The sequence below is a fragment of the Panthera onca genome, chromosome E1, assembly GCF_046562875.1.
Source record: "Panthera onca isolate mPanOnc1 chromosome E1, mPanOnc1 haplotype 2, whole genome shotgun sequence".
Taxonomy (NCBI): Eukaryota; Metazoa; Chordata; class Mammalia; order Carnivora; family Felidae; genus Panthera; species Panthera onca.
The window spans coordinates 42,469,906-42,483,281 of NC_138352.1; the positions used below are offsets into that span (position 1 = coordinate 42,469,906).

The window sequence follows — 13,376 nt, forward strand, 5'->3', positions numbered from 1 at the left end:
CATGGATTCCTTCGAGGTTTTCTGCTTGGGGTTTGCTGAGCATCTTGAATCTGTAGGTTTATATCTTTCACCAAACTTGGGGAGGTTTACAACCATTTCCCCCCTTCCCCATTTTTGTTTTCAGCATCACATTCTTTTTCTTCTTTCTTTGAAACTCTTTGTTTTTCCTTTTGTTAGAACATTTGTTGTTATATTTTTGAGTTTGAAAATTTCCATTTGGTTCTTTATTTTTATTTTATTTTTTCCATTTGGGTCTTCTTTGTATCTTTGCTGAGCTGTTCTGTTTTTTCATGCATGTCAAGGGTGTTCACAATTGCCCGTAGAAACTTTTTTTTTTTTTAAGTTTATGTATTTATTTAGAGAGAGGAAGAGAGCAAGCTGGGGAGGGGCAGAGAGAGAGCGGGGACAGAGGGGATCCAAAGCAGGCTCTGTGCTCCAGAGAGCTGGATACAGGTCTGGAACTCAGGAACCATGAGATCATGACCTAAGCTGAAACCAGGAGTTAGTCACTTAACTGACTGTGCCACCCAGGTGCCCCAGGAACATTTAAAAACAATTTTTTTAAATCTTTATTTATTTTTGAGAGACAGAAATATTATCTACATATAATAGATGTAGATAATACGTATTATATTATGAGCGGGGAGGGGCTGAGAGGAGACACAGAATCTGAAGCAGGCTCCAGGCTCTGAGCTGTCAGCACAGAGCCCATCATGGGGCTCAAACTCACAAAATGTGGGGTTATGACCTGCGCTGAAGTCAGAGGCTTAACCGACTGAGCCACCCAGGAGCCCCTCCAGAAACATTTTTATAGTACTGCTTTAAAGTGTTTGAAGGATAATTGTCATTTAGGTATTGGCATCTGTTGATTGTTTTTTCTCTGTGAGTTAAGATTTTCCTGGTTCTTTCAAAGTTCTCAAAGTCTTTGATATGCTAATTAGGACCAGATCCTTGCTATCTATAAGGTCCCTCTCCTGAGTTCCTCTCTTCCTACAGTCTCCATGGTACTTTCCCTACTCAGCATCTCCCCTTTTCAGTTTTTGTTTTTAAGTTTATTTTTATTTATTTTGAGAGAGATAGAGAACAAGCAGGGGAGGGGCAGAGAGAGAGGGAGACAGACAGAATTCAAAGCAGGCTCCACGCTGTCAGCACAGAGCCTAATGTGAGGCTCAAACCCATGAATTGTGAGATCATGATCTGAGCAGAGATGGAGTCCAACAGTTAACTGACTGAGCCACCCAGAAGGCCCTCCCACCACCCTTTTAAATATTTATTTTTGAGAGAGAGAGAGAGAGAGAGAGAGAGCAAGAGGGGGCGTGACAGAGAGAGAAGGAGACACAGAATTGAAAGCAGAATCCAGGTTCTGAACTGACAGCACAGAGCCCAACACAAGCCTTGATTTCACCAACCATGAGATCATGACTGAGCCACCCAAGTGTCCCTCCCCTTTTCAGTTCTCTGGGCAGAAAGCTGTGACTTTAGGAACTATGCACTTCTACCATGCGCCTACATCTGGAGCTAAATGGCTTAACACCTTTGTGTCTTGGTACTCATCTATAAAATGTAGATAATAATACCACAATGCCTGGCCTATATAGCTAAATGTTACCTAATATTACTCTTATTAAATGTTTAGCCTCTCAAAACTATTAATACAGATTCAGTTTTCTCAGATTTTAAAGTAGTTTTTATTCAGGGTTATGTGTATATGGGGAAGGCAAACTATGCCCTGGGCATCATTAAAACGGTTGATGAAACTAATTTTTGATCTTTGTAAATAGTTTTGGTTTTCAGTATCTTTTAATTATAAATACATGCTCCAGATTGCAGGATAAATCGTTGGGATTCTGACATGTAATTTTTCCTGTTAGTTTTATGTTTCATAGTTTTATGGAGAATAGAAATGAAACAAATGATCCCTTCTGCTAAAGAGTTTACATGTTTTCTAAGTAGACAATAGAATTATACATTAATCAACTAGAAGAGTTACAAAGTAGTACTAATGTATCAGAAATAAAGGGAAGCCATATTTAATGGTTTGCCTGAGACAGTTCTACTCTACCTTTTCTTGCAGGTGTGTGTGTGTGTGTAATTGTTATATTTCATGAAGGTTTTCTGGTTAGGATGATGAATTATATGGCTACTTTATAGATACTGGTTATTTTCAAGACAATGAAAGGAAAACAATCACCATGTCTTCAGAAAGTTTGCTGGGCCTCAGAATGAGCTAAATTAATCTAAACAAAGACTTAGAATTTTGAATAGAAATGTGGGAACATGCTGTTTTAGAAGCCACAGTTATGTCCTAATATGCAGGACAGATAAATGGCAGGCACTATTGCAATCAAATAGATATGAGGTGATATGACCTTTGTTGGTTTTACTCTTCTACAAAGTTTAGAATTCTACTTTTTAGGATATTACTATAAAAGGTAGTGTTCAAAATTTCAACCCTAATAAATGCACCAAAGAAAGTCTATATAGTGAGCAATTAATGTAGTTTTACCTCACAATTGGGGGATTTTAGAGAAATGTGATTTTAAACAATAGACTTTTTTTTTAAGAGCAGTTTTAGGTTCATGGCAAAATTAAGCAGAAAGTGCAGATATCCCACGTATGCCCTCTCCTAACTAGTTTCCTATCACTTTCTACTTATACAACACATGTATAGTATCCCTTGTTATCAAAATCCCCAGTGTGATACAATTGATGATCCTACATTTGATGATGGTTATTTTTTTTACCTCTTTGTTTTTTTTTTCCTTTCACTTGACTAAAAACTAAAATATTAATGTTTATCATAGTTCTGTGTGAAATCAGATTATTTTGCCACTGCTTAAATCATGTGATTGTTGTCCAAGTGGTTTTGGTGGCCAGGGTAAATGAGGCATTGGCTTGTTTGAGGCTAAAAAGGACTCCTAACGCTACCGAAACAAAAACTCATGATAAAGTATAAACTGCCCTTGAAATTGGTTTTCTTCTTTTTTAATTTTTTACTGTTTTTTAATTTATTTTTGAGAGAGACAAAGACAGAGTGCAAGCAGGAGAGGGGCAGAGAGAGAGGGAGACACAGAATCTGAAGCAGGATCCAGGCTCTGAGCTGTCGGCAAAGAGCCCGATGCAGGGCTTGAACCCATGAACTGTGAGATTATGACCTGAGCCAAAGTTGGACACTTAACCAACTGAGCCACCTAGGTGCCCCAAAATTGGTTTTCATATGGATCATTCCCTGATGATTTTCTGGAGATTTTTTGTTTTGACTTGCAGGGCCATTAGGAAAGGCAATTTTAATCATTAGTGATTTATTATAATGGATCATTTAGGAACTGGAAGAACACAGAATTCTGGCTCGAAGTCACTCTTTTACACTGAAAATCAGTTTCCTAGTTAGTATTGCTCAGCTACAAGAACAGATTGTTGAAAAGTTTCCTCATATACCAATGCTTTAAAATGACTCAAAAGCTGGCAATATGTACTGAGTAGCCTTAAGTTACTTCCATTTAAAAAATGATCTCCACAAATTTGCTTTCTCTCTATTTGAAGTCTCATGAGAGAATCTTATACCATCTCTGTGGAGAAAAAAAAATGGAGTAATTAGAAATAGTGGTTAATTAGAAGTAGTTAATTTGGAGAAATTTCTAACTGGTTCTAAGAATCTGTCTATATCTATCTATCTATCTATCTATCTATCTATCTATCTATCTATCTATTTAAAGTTACTTATTCATTTTGAGAGAGAGAGGGCACAAGCAGGTGAGAGGCAGACAGAGGGAGAGACAGAATCCCAAGCAGAATCCCAATACCTGACTGAGCCACCCAGGTGCCCCTGGTTCTAAGAATTTAAAATTTCCTTACTATTCATAAAAATCCTATGAACCTCAGAACAGTCTTTTTACAATTTATAAAGGATGAAACCAAAGCACAGAAATGCGCCCTTCCTAAAAATGTGTAACTTCACCAGTGTTCATCCTATTCATAATGTCATCACTTAGTTGTTAAAGCCCAAAACACAGGCATCATCCTTGATTCTCTTTTTCCCTTCTATCTCACAACTAACCCAACACTGCTTCACTTCTAGGCCCAGTTCTAGACTGCATCTCCCACCTGGTCTACTGAAATAGCTTCACTACTTGACCCACTGCTTCCGCTCATACTCCCTCCCTGACAAGAGTTTATTCTTTGTATAGTGGATAGAATACTCTTTGAGAAATGTAAACATGATCATGATACTTTCTAGGTGAAAGTCCTCCAAAAGATTCCCACCTAGAACAAAATTGAAACTATTATTCTATACAAGACCATACTCCATCTGCCACTACTTACCTAGTTTGCTATCACTTTCTACTTATCTCACTTTGCTTAAATCATACTCTTTTCTCACTCTTCATCAAAATTCATTCCCTTCTTAGACCTTTGTACTTGTTCCTTTTGTCTGGACTGCTTTTTTCCCACAGTAGCTTTCTCACATACTTCATTAAAGTCTTTGTTAAAATACAGAGAAAGACAGATACCATATGTTTTCACTCTTATGTGGATCCTGAGAGAGTTAACAGAAACCCATGGGGGAGGGGAAGAAAAAAAAAAAAAGAGGTTAGAGTGGGAGAGAGCCAAAGCATAAGAGACTCTTAAAAACTGAGAACTGAGGGTTGATGGGGGTGGGAGGGTGGGGAGGGTGGGTGATGGGTATTGAGGAGGGCACCTTTTGGGATGAGCACTGGGTGTTGTATGGAAACCAATTTGACAATAAATTTCATATATTGAAAAAATAAAAATAAAATGTTATCTCCTGAGAGGGCTTCCCTGATGACGCTACGTATATCCAGCCATCTATTTATCTGGATTATTATATTTTTTTCATAGCATTTTACACTACTTGAATTTCTCTGTTTATTTCTGTATTCCCATCAGAATGTAAATTCTCTGGCTGAGGAAAGCACATTGATTGATTTGTTTATCACTGTACCTGTGGAGCTTAGAACATGTCTGACATTTAATAGCTCTTACAATATTTGTTGAATGAATGAATGAATGAATGAGTGAGCTTGTGTACAACGGTATTCTTTATGTTTTTTTGTTTCTTTGTTTTTTTCCATAGCTTTGTAGAGGAATAGTCAAAGAGCTATGGAGTTTAACAATGCATATGAAATAGCTATTTTAACTGAATAGCTTTATACAAATGCTGGTTGTCCCATTTGTGATTATTACCTATTGGTTTCCTCTGGATTTCCTCTTTATTCCTGCTCTGGGTCTAGACGGCATGAAAACAGTAATTATTTAATTCAAGTAAGTCTGAATTTTGAAATACCTGTTGTGGTTGGGGCTGTTAGGTGTTAAGAGGGATTGAAAAATATGAAAACTTTAGTCTTCTAATACCTAGGAAGAATTTAACATTCTAGTTGGGGAAAATGAGATATGCACAAGAGAAACTCCAAACATTTCAAATACAGCAAAGAAGTAAGCTAATGATAGCAATAAGAGCAAAAGGAATTTAGAACTGTGGAAAGATTCTTCCGTTAGTGGGCTTAATGTAGGAAGCAAATCTTAAAAGGCCATGGTGCTCAGAATTTGTGTGTGTAGTGGAAGAAGATAAATGTTCAGAATCTTGTATTAGCCAATGTTCAAACATTAGCTCGATAAATAGCACTTTGGGTGTGCTATTTATTGGCATTGATAGAGCGTCAAGAGCATATAGGTGGTTTCTTGGCTACATCTACATCTATATCTATATTGGTATATCTATCATCTATCTCTCCAGCACCTGATTAACTGCATATTTCCGTTGAGGTAGTTTCTTTACTAAACTTTTCCATCCTCCATTGTGCTTAAAACCTTTTTAAAATTTTTATTGCTGTTTCAGCCAATTTTCTACAAACCTCATGTCTATTAATAAGCTATATTCTCATGGGATTGCCGTATTACATTTGATAATACTTATGAAATGCTTAAGACTGTATTGAGCGTTCGTTAAAAAAATCAATAAATGTAAATGTAAAGGAAATGTAACTGACGCAATGACACTGGCGAAATCGCGATCTCTTCCATAGGGGAAATGGAAACAGGTAAGGAAGGAGTCAGGTGAGCTCCACAAACCTTGCTCAAATTGACACGATCACCGGCCGCGCCCCTCATTTAGCTCAATACCTCCTTGGCTCTAGGTTTGCCCACCCGCGCAAGCCAGCCGAGGCTCCCGGAAGGTAAACACATCGAGAAGGGCGGGGCAGAAGGCGGGTTAGGGATGGGTGAGTGGCCAGCAGAAAGTGATTGGCAGCTGCCATGTCCACGTGCTTTGTGCTTCGAACTAGCTGTCGCGAGAATTCGATGTAAACAGACCAGTCCCGGGTCCTCCGACTCCCAGCCCGAGACGCTCAGCTGAGGTGCAGAGGAGTCTGAGACATAATTCCTTTTGACAAAGCCACGAAGGTGTGCTGTCTGCAAAGGAAAATAGACATGTTCGTAACTCTCCCTACCTGCCTGCGTTCGCAACCGAACCTGACACGTCGGCTTCACCCAAACTTACATACTGTTTTGTTTTCCCTGGAGCCCCAGCGGATTGGATAAATTCAGGAGGCGGGTCCGCCTCTTTTCTACTTGCTGGTTGGCGAAGCTGACCTCCAAGGGCGGTGCCCGGCCGTAGCCAGTTTCCTTCTGGGATTGGCTAGAAAAGTAGTTCCGCTGAGGCGTGGTAGGAAGTGGTAGCCGTCAATCACGAGGGGAGACTCCAAACAGTGAGCCTTGAGCTGGAGAACAGCGTTTACCGGCGGGGCGGCCGGTGAGAGGGCTGGTGGGGCTGTGGCTTTGGGGAGGCTTGGCGAGAACGAGGTGCAAGCAGCGTGAGGGGAGAGGGCTTGACTGGTATGGATTCGACGAGAGAGAGCTATCGAGATTGGAGGGGGAGGGGAAGAAGGGCAAGGGGCCAGAGGGCGGCCGGGGGCAGCGGTGGCTCCGCGTTGGAGGTTAAGTGGGTATCGCTGTTCGAGTCTTTCAGGAGAGTGGGGCCTGAGGGTCGTCCTCAGGAGACAGGGCCCTTATAGGACATTTCTTGGAAGGCTCTGTTTCGGGAAATGAAGGGTGGAATGGAAATGAGAGTGCTGAGGGGTTGGTGGTGAAGATACCTACCGAGGAAGGGGTACCTGGACTAGGTGGGTCAGAGGGTGTTTTTGTTGTAGCAGGTGAGACTCCTCAGTTTGGGAATTTTCAAATACGGTGAGAGAATGCTTCTTACTTAGAAGTGATGGTTTTAAGGGCTTTCAAGATTAGTTCCAGGTTGTGGACTTTCCTGAGCCCTGTAAGAGATCATTGATATTGCTGTCAATCCTCTTTTAGCCTTAACCAAGTACACTGTATGTTCTTAAAATCTACACAGTGATTCAGATGCTTATTGAACATTCAAGGATCAAGATTCAGTGATGTGACAGGAAAGGACAAGGGGCTTCTAATGTCATATAAGTTTTTATTACTTATTAAGGCTCTGGTGTTTAGGTTATAATAGTAAGGGGATTGACAAATCTGATTTAAAAACTCTTGTCAAATTATGATCATGCAATCCTTTTTTTATAGCTGTTACTGACATAACGTTGTATTAGTTTCAGGTGTACAACATAATTTGATTTGATATTTGTACATATCTTGAAATGATCACCACAATGTCTAGTTAACATCCATCACCAAACATAGTTACAATGTACAGTCTTGCTCATAGTTTCCCAACAGTTTTAGTTGGAAGATATTACCTCACTGTTCCATTAAGTCTCCAAATAGTGTGTTATGTGTATTTTCACTATCTCAATTTAAGATTTTAGTACATTTTAAAATTTTGGCACACAGAGATAGCACATTTTTAAAAAATATTAAGTGGTCTTGTGCTAGACTCTCTATCTAGCACATCTTACCTTTCTAGTTTGTGTTAACAGTGGATGAGAGGGGCCAGAACGAGTCTTAACTAGTTTTGGGGTTCTGAGGCTTAGTCCCCCCAAAAAAAAAAAACAAAACAAAACCTCTCACGATAATTAGAAAACTTCTTTATCTACTTCCTGTCCTAATCTTCCCCCTTTCTGGTATAATTGGAATTTCTGGGAAGGTTTCCTATATTTTAGGCATTTTTGATAAGGGATCTCTAGTGAGCAACCATAAACCTTTCCCTCTACCGCCAACAATAATGATCAGTTTTTTTCTATCTCTTTCGTTCTGCAAACAGGTTTAGTGAATGAAGCTATGGCTACAGATTCTCCCAGAAGACCCAGTCGTTGTACTGGTGGAGTTGTGGTTCGTCCCCAGGCTGTCACGTAAGCAAATTTCAGTATAAGCCTAAAAACTAAAGAAAATTTGCTCAGAATAGTAACTAACATTCAGGTTTCCTTTATGAACGTTGATTACTTTTTAAATTTAATTAAGGCTTTATAGGATGATAAATATCGCCAAGGCCAAATAAAAGGAATAATGGGAGGGTCTAGTCGATGTAGTCACGTTTACAGAGTATGTCAAAAGCACTGTGCTAAATTCTAAGGAATAATCGTTTTTCCAACTCCAGGTTCAAAAATTGGTGGATCATTAATTCAGTGGATCAGGATCATTATTTAAAAAATGAAATAGCATATAATAGAAAATATAATTGGGAGTATTCTTTTGTGACACACACATGGATATTTTCATATGTATATATATGTTCACCAGATCCTGATGTAAAATGTATCTCTTACTCTAAGTCTCAGTCAGAAAGTTTCAGAGTCTGTGTCATAAAGAGTACATTCTATATTTTAAGCATTCTTTGACAAAGCCTATTTATACTTTCTGGGAGCATATGATCTTTTTTTTTTTTAATGTTTATTCACTTTTAGAGAGAGAGGGGGCACGCATGTTTGCGCACGTGAGCAAGGGGAAAGGCAGAAAAAGAAGAGAGAGAGAATGCCAAGTGGGCTCTGTGCTTGCTTGATCTCATGATCTCTGAGATCATGACCTGAGCCAAAATCAAGAGTTGGCATTTAACTGACTGAGCCACCCAGGCACTCCTAGGAGCATATGATCTAATGTGGTTTTAAGATATGTTACTTGAGGGGCACCTGGGCTCAGTCTGTTAAGCATCCAACTTCGGCTCAGGCCATGATCAGGTTTAAGCCCCGCATTGGGCTCTGTGCTGACAGTTCTGAGCCTGGAGCCTGCTTCAGATTCTGTGTGTCTGTCTCTCTGTCTCTCTCTCTCTCTTTCTCTGCCTCTCCCCTGCTTGCGCTCTGTGTTTTTCTCTTTCTCTCTCAAAAATAAATAAACATTAAAAAAAGATATGTATACTTGAAATCACCATAATTAACAAAAAAGATGCCAGCATAACAGCATGAGAATTGAAAGGAGTATTCTAGTGGGATTATTTAATGGGAATATTTTAGTATTTTAGATCCTAAAGGGTTTTATTAAGAAGCTAACATAATGTACTTTAAAGGCTGAACGGAGTTTAGACAATTAGAATCAAAGGTACATTTTAGGCAAAGGGACTAGAGTGAACAGATATGGGTAAGGCAAGCTATTTTCGTAAATGGAATATAGGGAGGCTGACCTATATAAAATAGGTTAGGGTGGACAATTAAGATCCTTCAGTATTTGGGTGAGGTGAAACTTGTTTTCTACCTTTTAAAATGTTTATAAGGGAATGTTAATATTTTGTATTATTCCCTTGGGCAGTTTAGCATGTTACATAAAGATTGCCTTTTCAGACTAAGAAAAGTATATGTATTTTACTATAATACTTCCTTTTTTTCCTTCCTGTATTTCCTGGGGCCATATTTCTTTGCTAACTATGGGCCATGGAACAAGTTAAGCATGTTATTAGCTATGAGTTAGGTACTATTTCAGTCTTCATTTTTTCCCCCTCCCTCTCAGCCTTTGTTTTATAGGTGAGAATACCAAAGCAGGGAGAAATTAAGTAAATTGCCCTTGGGAACAGCCAAGAAGGGGAACCTGGATCAAACCCAGGCAGTTTGTCTCCAGAGCCTGTGCACTTAGGCAGTATTGTATGTTGCGTTACCATATTGGTATTCAACATATATTGCTTTTTTTTGTTAATTAAATACGTAATTTTAGTGTTTTTTTTAAAAGTTTTTTATTTATTTGTATTCTTTTAACAAATAATGCTCAAACATCTACTCTATGCCTAAAGTACAGGATTATAGATTCTGGAGGTAGAAGGGAAAATGAGAGTTGGATTCCTTTCTGTTATAGAGTTTATATTCTAGTGGGAGGAACACTAAGTTACTATAGGCTTGAACACTACACAGTGTGCTATGATAGAGAATGATAGTAGGGAGTAGGACTTAGGCTGTCAGGAAGGTCCTCTCTGAGGAGGTGACACATAAGCTGGAGATATGAAAGGGATGGAAGAGTATGGGAAAGATTCCTGACAGGAACAAAGCTGGTGTAAAGGTTTTGATTCAAGGAGCTTGGTCTATTTTAGGAATTGAAGTTGCAGGAGACTGAAGCAGAGTAAGTTAGGAGGGTGGCAGGAAAATAAGGTTGGAGAGGTAGGCCTAATCAAATTGTTTTTCTTTTTTTTCTTTTTAGGTCTAATCAGTTTTGGTAACTATCTAAGGCATACCGCTTTTTTTATAGGATTTAGGATAACTCCTATGATTTTCTTTAAATGTAATTTTTCACATGAAATGAAATGATTTGATATTTTGAAGAATTTTTTCCCACTTGCTGATATCCATATACTTCCTATTTAAAATATCTCAGTGACCCTAACAGTATCATTTTTCTTCACTTCTATGCATTGTAATATTTTCTCATGTCTTGTCTATTGCAAAAGTTCTGTGAGGACGTCTTAGTACCTCCTAATTTTGCACCTGCAGCAAAATACAGATTCATTTTGCTGTATACAGGTAAGAGACTAGGTATGTAACCAATTTAAAGAAAAGGTCATGAAATACTGAGTCATCAGCAACAGTTTTTCTTGCTCTGGTAAATTCTTTTGCTTTGACTCAAGAGGAAGGTCCTGCCATAGCCTTGTGTCATCACTCTTTCAAATACAAGTTAGAATATCTGTGTCAAATTAAGAGAACATGACTTTTAAGAAGAGACAATGTTTAAAAATATTAAAATTTCATTTGCATTTCACTTAATAACATATTCAAAGAAACTAGAAAGCAGGGTTGCAGAACTATCAGTTGATGAGAGTTGGTTTTTTTTCTTTTTTCTTTTTTAAATATTTTAAGTGACTTTAGAAAGAACTTTTTCATGTTTTGTTTTAAGCTGTCAGGATAAATTTTATCCATTTCACCCCTTTCCAGGGAGCAGTCCTACATGGAAAGTGTTGTGACTTTTCTACAGGATGTTGTACCACAGGTAAGTGTCTGTGTAGTTTCAGAAATAGTAGGCCCCAGTAGTAGAACCATTGGCCAGGAAAGTTCTGAAATGTTCTCTTTCCTAAACTTGACACAGGTATCATCAACTTCACAAAGACTTTTGATGTTTTAGCATCCTGAGCATTGGTAGGGTAGAACCATACTTGTTAGTATTACTTGTGCCTTAGTTTTGTGCTGACAGTGGCACAATTATCATTCCTCAGGACTTGCTCTCATAAACAGAATCAAGGTGAGACATTAGTTGAGAGATGGGACTTGGGACTCTCTAGTTGGGTTCTATTTCCAGAATCTTCCTCTTGTCCTCGTTAAATGTTGCCTGTCTGAAGTGATTAATGCAAAGTATATATTTTGCATTTTATTAACTAGATATTATATTAACTAAATACTATACTGAACACAAATCTGTATCTTTTTCATATTGAGCAGTATTTATATGCCAAGTAGAGTATACCTTGTTACTCTAACTTATACAGAGTTCCATCTATATAAATGTAACAATAAAGAATAAGAGCAGCCCTTCTGGGATCATATCTAGTGCAGTGTTGTCCAGACTTAACATAAATGTCACTTGGCTCATGTGTTAAAAATAATAATTTCCAGGCCCCTTTCCCAGAGAGTTTGACTCAGTGGAATTGAGGTGGCATCCAGTTTGAGCCTCTGGTGATTCTTGTGAAACAGTAGCTGTGGGAAGCACTGTTCCGTGGAACTACTGAAGGGAAAGTTATTTTCTCCTTGTGGTGATGTCAGTATTTCCCGACTGCAAGGGATCTGTAACTGCACTGTTCAGAAAAGGACATTCATAGATCCAGTGTCTCAGCTTTATGACCACATCCTAGAAAAGTCTAAAATCCAGATCTCAGTTATACTAAATAAATTGTATTTATCAAATAAATTAAAGTATCGGGGTATTGGTATTCCTTTATTATGTTCAGACAACTCTAATGGAAATAGGTCACAATGACAAGGTTCATAGGAGCATGTAAAGAATAACAAATGCTTGCAGTGCCTGGGTGGCTCAGTCAGTTGAGTGTCTGACCTTGGCTCAGGTCATGATCTCACAGTTTGTGAGTTCGAGCCCCACATCGGGCTGCTGCTATCAGCACAGAGCCCACTTCAGATCCTCTGTCCCTCTCTTTCGGCTCTTCCCCCACTTGTGCGTGCGCTCTCTCTCTCTCTCTCTCTCTCTCTCAAAAATAAATAAAACATTAAAAAAACTTTTAAAAAAGGAATAATAAATGCTTTCCTTTTTTGAGGAACTTGGTTACTAAGGGAAGTAAAATTGCTAAAACAAGCATATCAGTAAGTGTTCTACATGATAGTACAGACTGAATGTGTAATTGCTAAGAGAATGCATAGCAGAGAAAGAGTGAGAGTCAAGTTCCAAAGGATATCAGAAGTAGCATTAGTTAAAATGAATGGAATGCTTGGGTATTTGATGTTGGAGGAGGCTGGCTACCTGGGTATGGTAGGCAAAGGAATTGCTGTGGCTGTAGAGTATCTTAGACTATGTACAGAAGACTAGTTCTAGAGAGCAACCTGGGACTGAAATCCAACCTGGGCTCTACAAACTGCTCTTTCTCTTAAGCCCTGAGCCCTGGCATGAAACTAGTTCCAAGGAAGGGGCGTTTAAAATTTTTTGTAATTTGCCTGCCCCTAGAGTGCCTCTTTATCACATTTTTACAAAGGCATCTTTTGTGTTAGTGGAAACCCTGCATGGCAAGCAGTTCTTGCTGGCTGGAGGAGAAAGGCTGTGGTCAGAGGCTTTGAGGGAATAGAGAGTTTGGTAGAGAAACAAGAATACCAGATTGAGTAATAGATTGACAATAGGGGGTTCTTAAAACTGATAGGGTAAAAGTTCTGGAAGGTATAAGATTAATATAGTGTTTATGAGCATTACTACATTAGAAAGGAGATAATCTGTGCAATTGATTGTGAAGATTTGGATCAGAGTAGCAACTGTGGAGGTAAAGCTGTAGTCATGGATCTAAGAATTAGAATGTTCATTCAAGAAATATGTAAGTCATTATT

The 13,376-nt window shown here is 38.6% G+C and overlaps 1 protein-coding gene across 13 annotated transcripts in view; it reads left to right on the top strand.

Moving 5' to 3' along the window:
• The first annotated feature begins 6,653 nt into the window (after positions 1-6,653).
• The window catches only part of BCAS3 (BCAS3 microtubule associated cell migration factor), a 614,259-nt gene continuing 607,536 nt past the window's right edge, over positions 6,654-13,376 (top strand). For 11 of the 13 annotated variants that reach the window (XM_078437391.2, XM_078437395.2, XM_078437397.2 and 8 more), the window contains exons 1-3: positions 6,654-6,769; positions 8,195-8,282; positions 11,274-11,328. In XM_078437391.2, the coding sequence (XP_078293517.1) occupies positions 8,212-8,282; positions 11,274-11,328 (126 nt within the window). In that variant the 5' untranslated portion in view covers positions 6,654-6,769; positions 8,195-8,211. Of the gene's footprint in view, positions 6,853-8,190; positions 8,283-11,273; positions 11,329-13,376 lie in introns of those variants that run through there. The other 2 variants (XM_078437390.2, XM_078437399.2) reach the window with 2 other exon arrangements.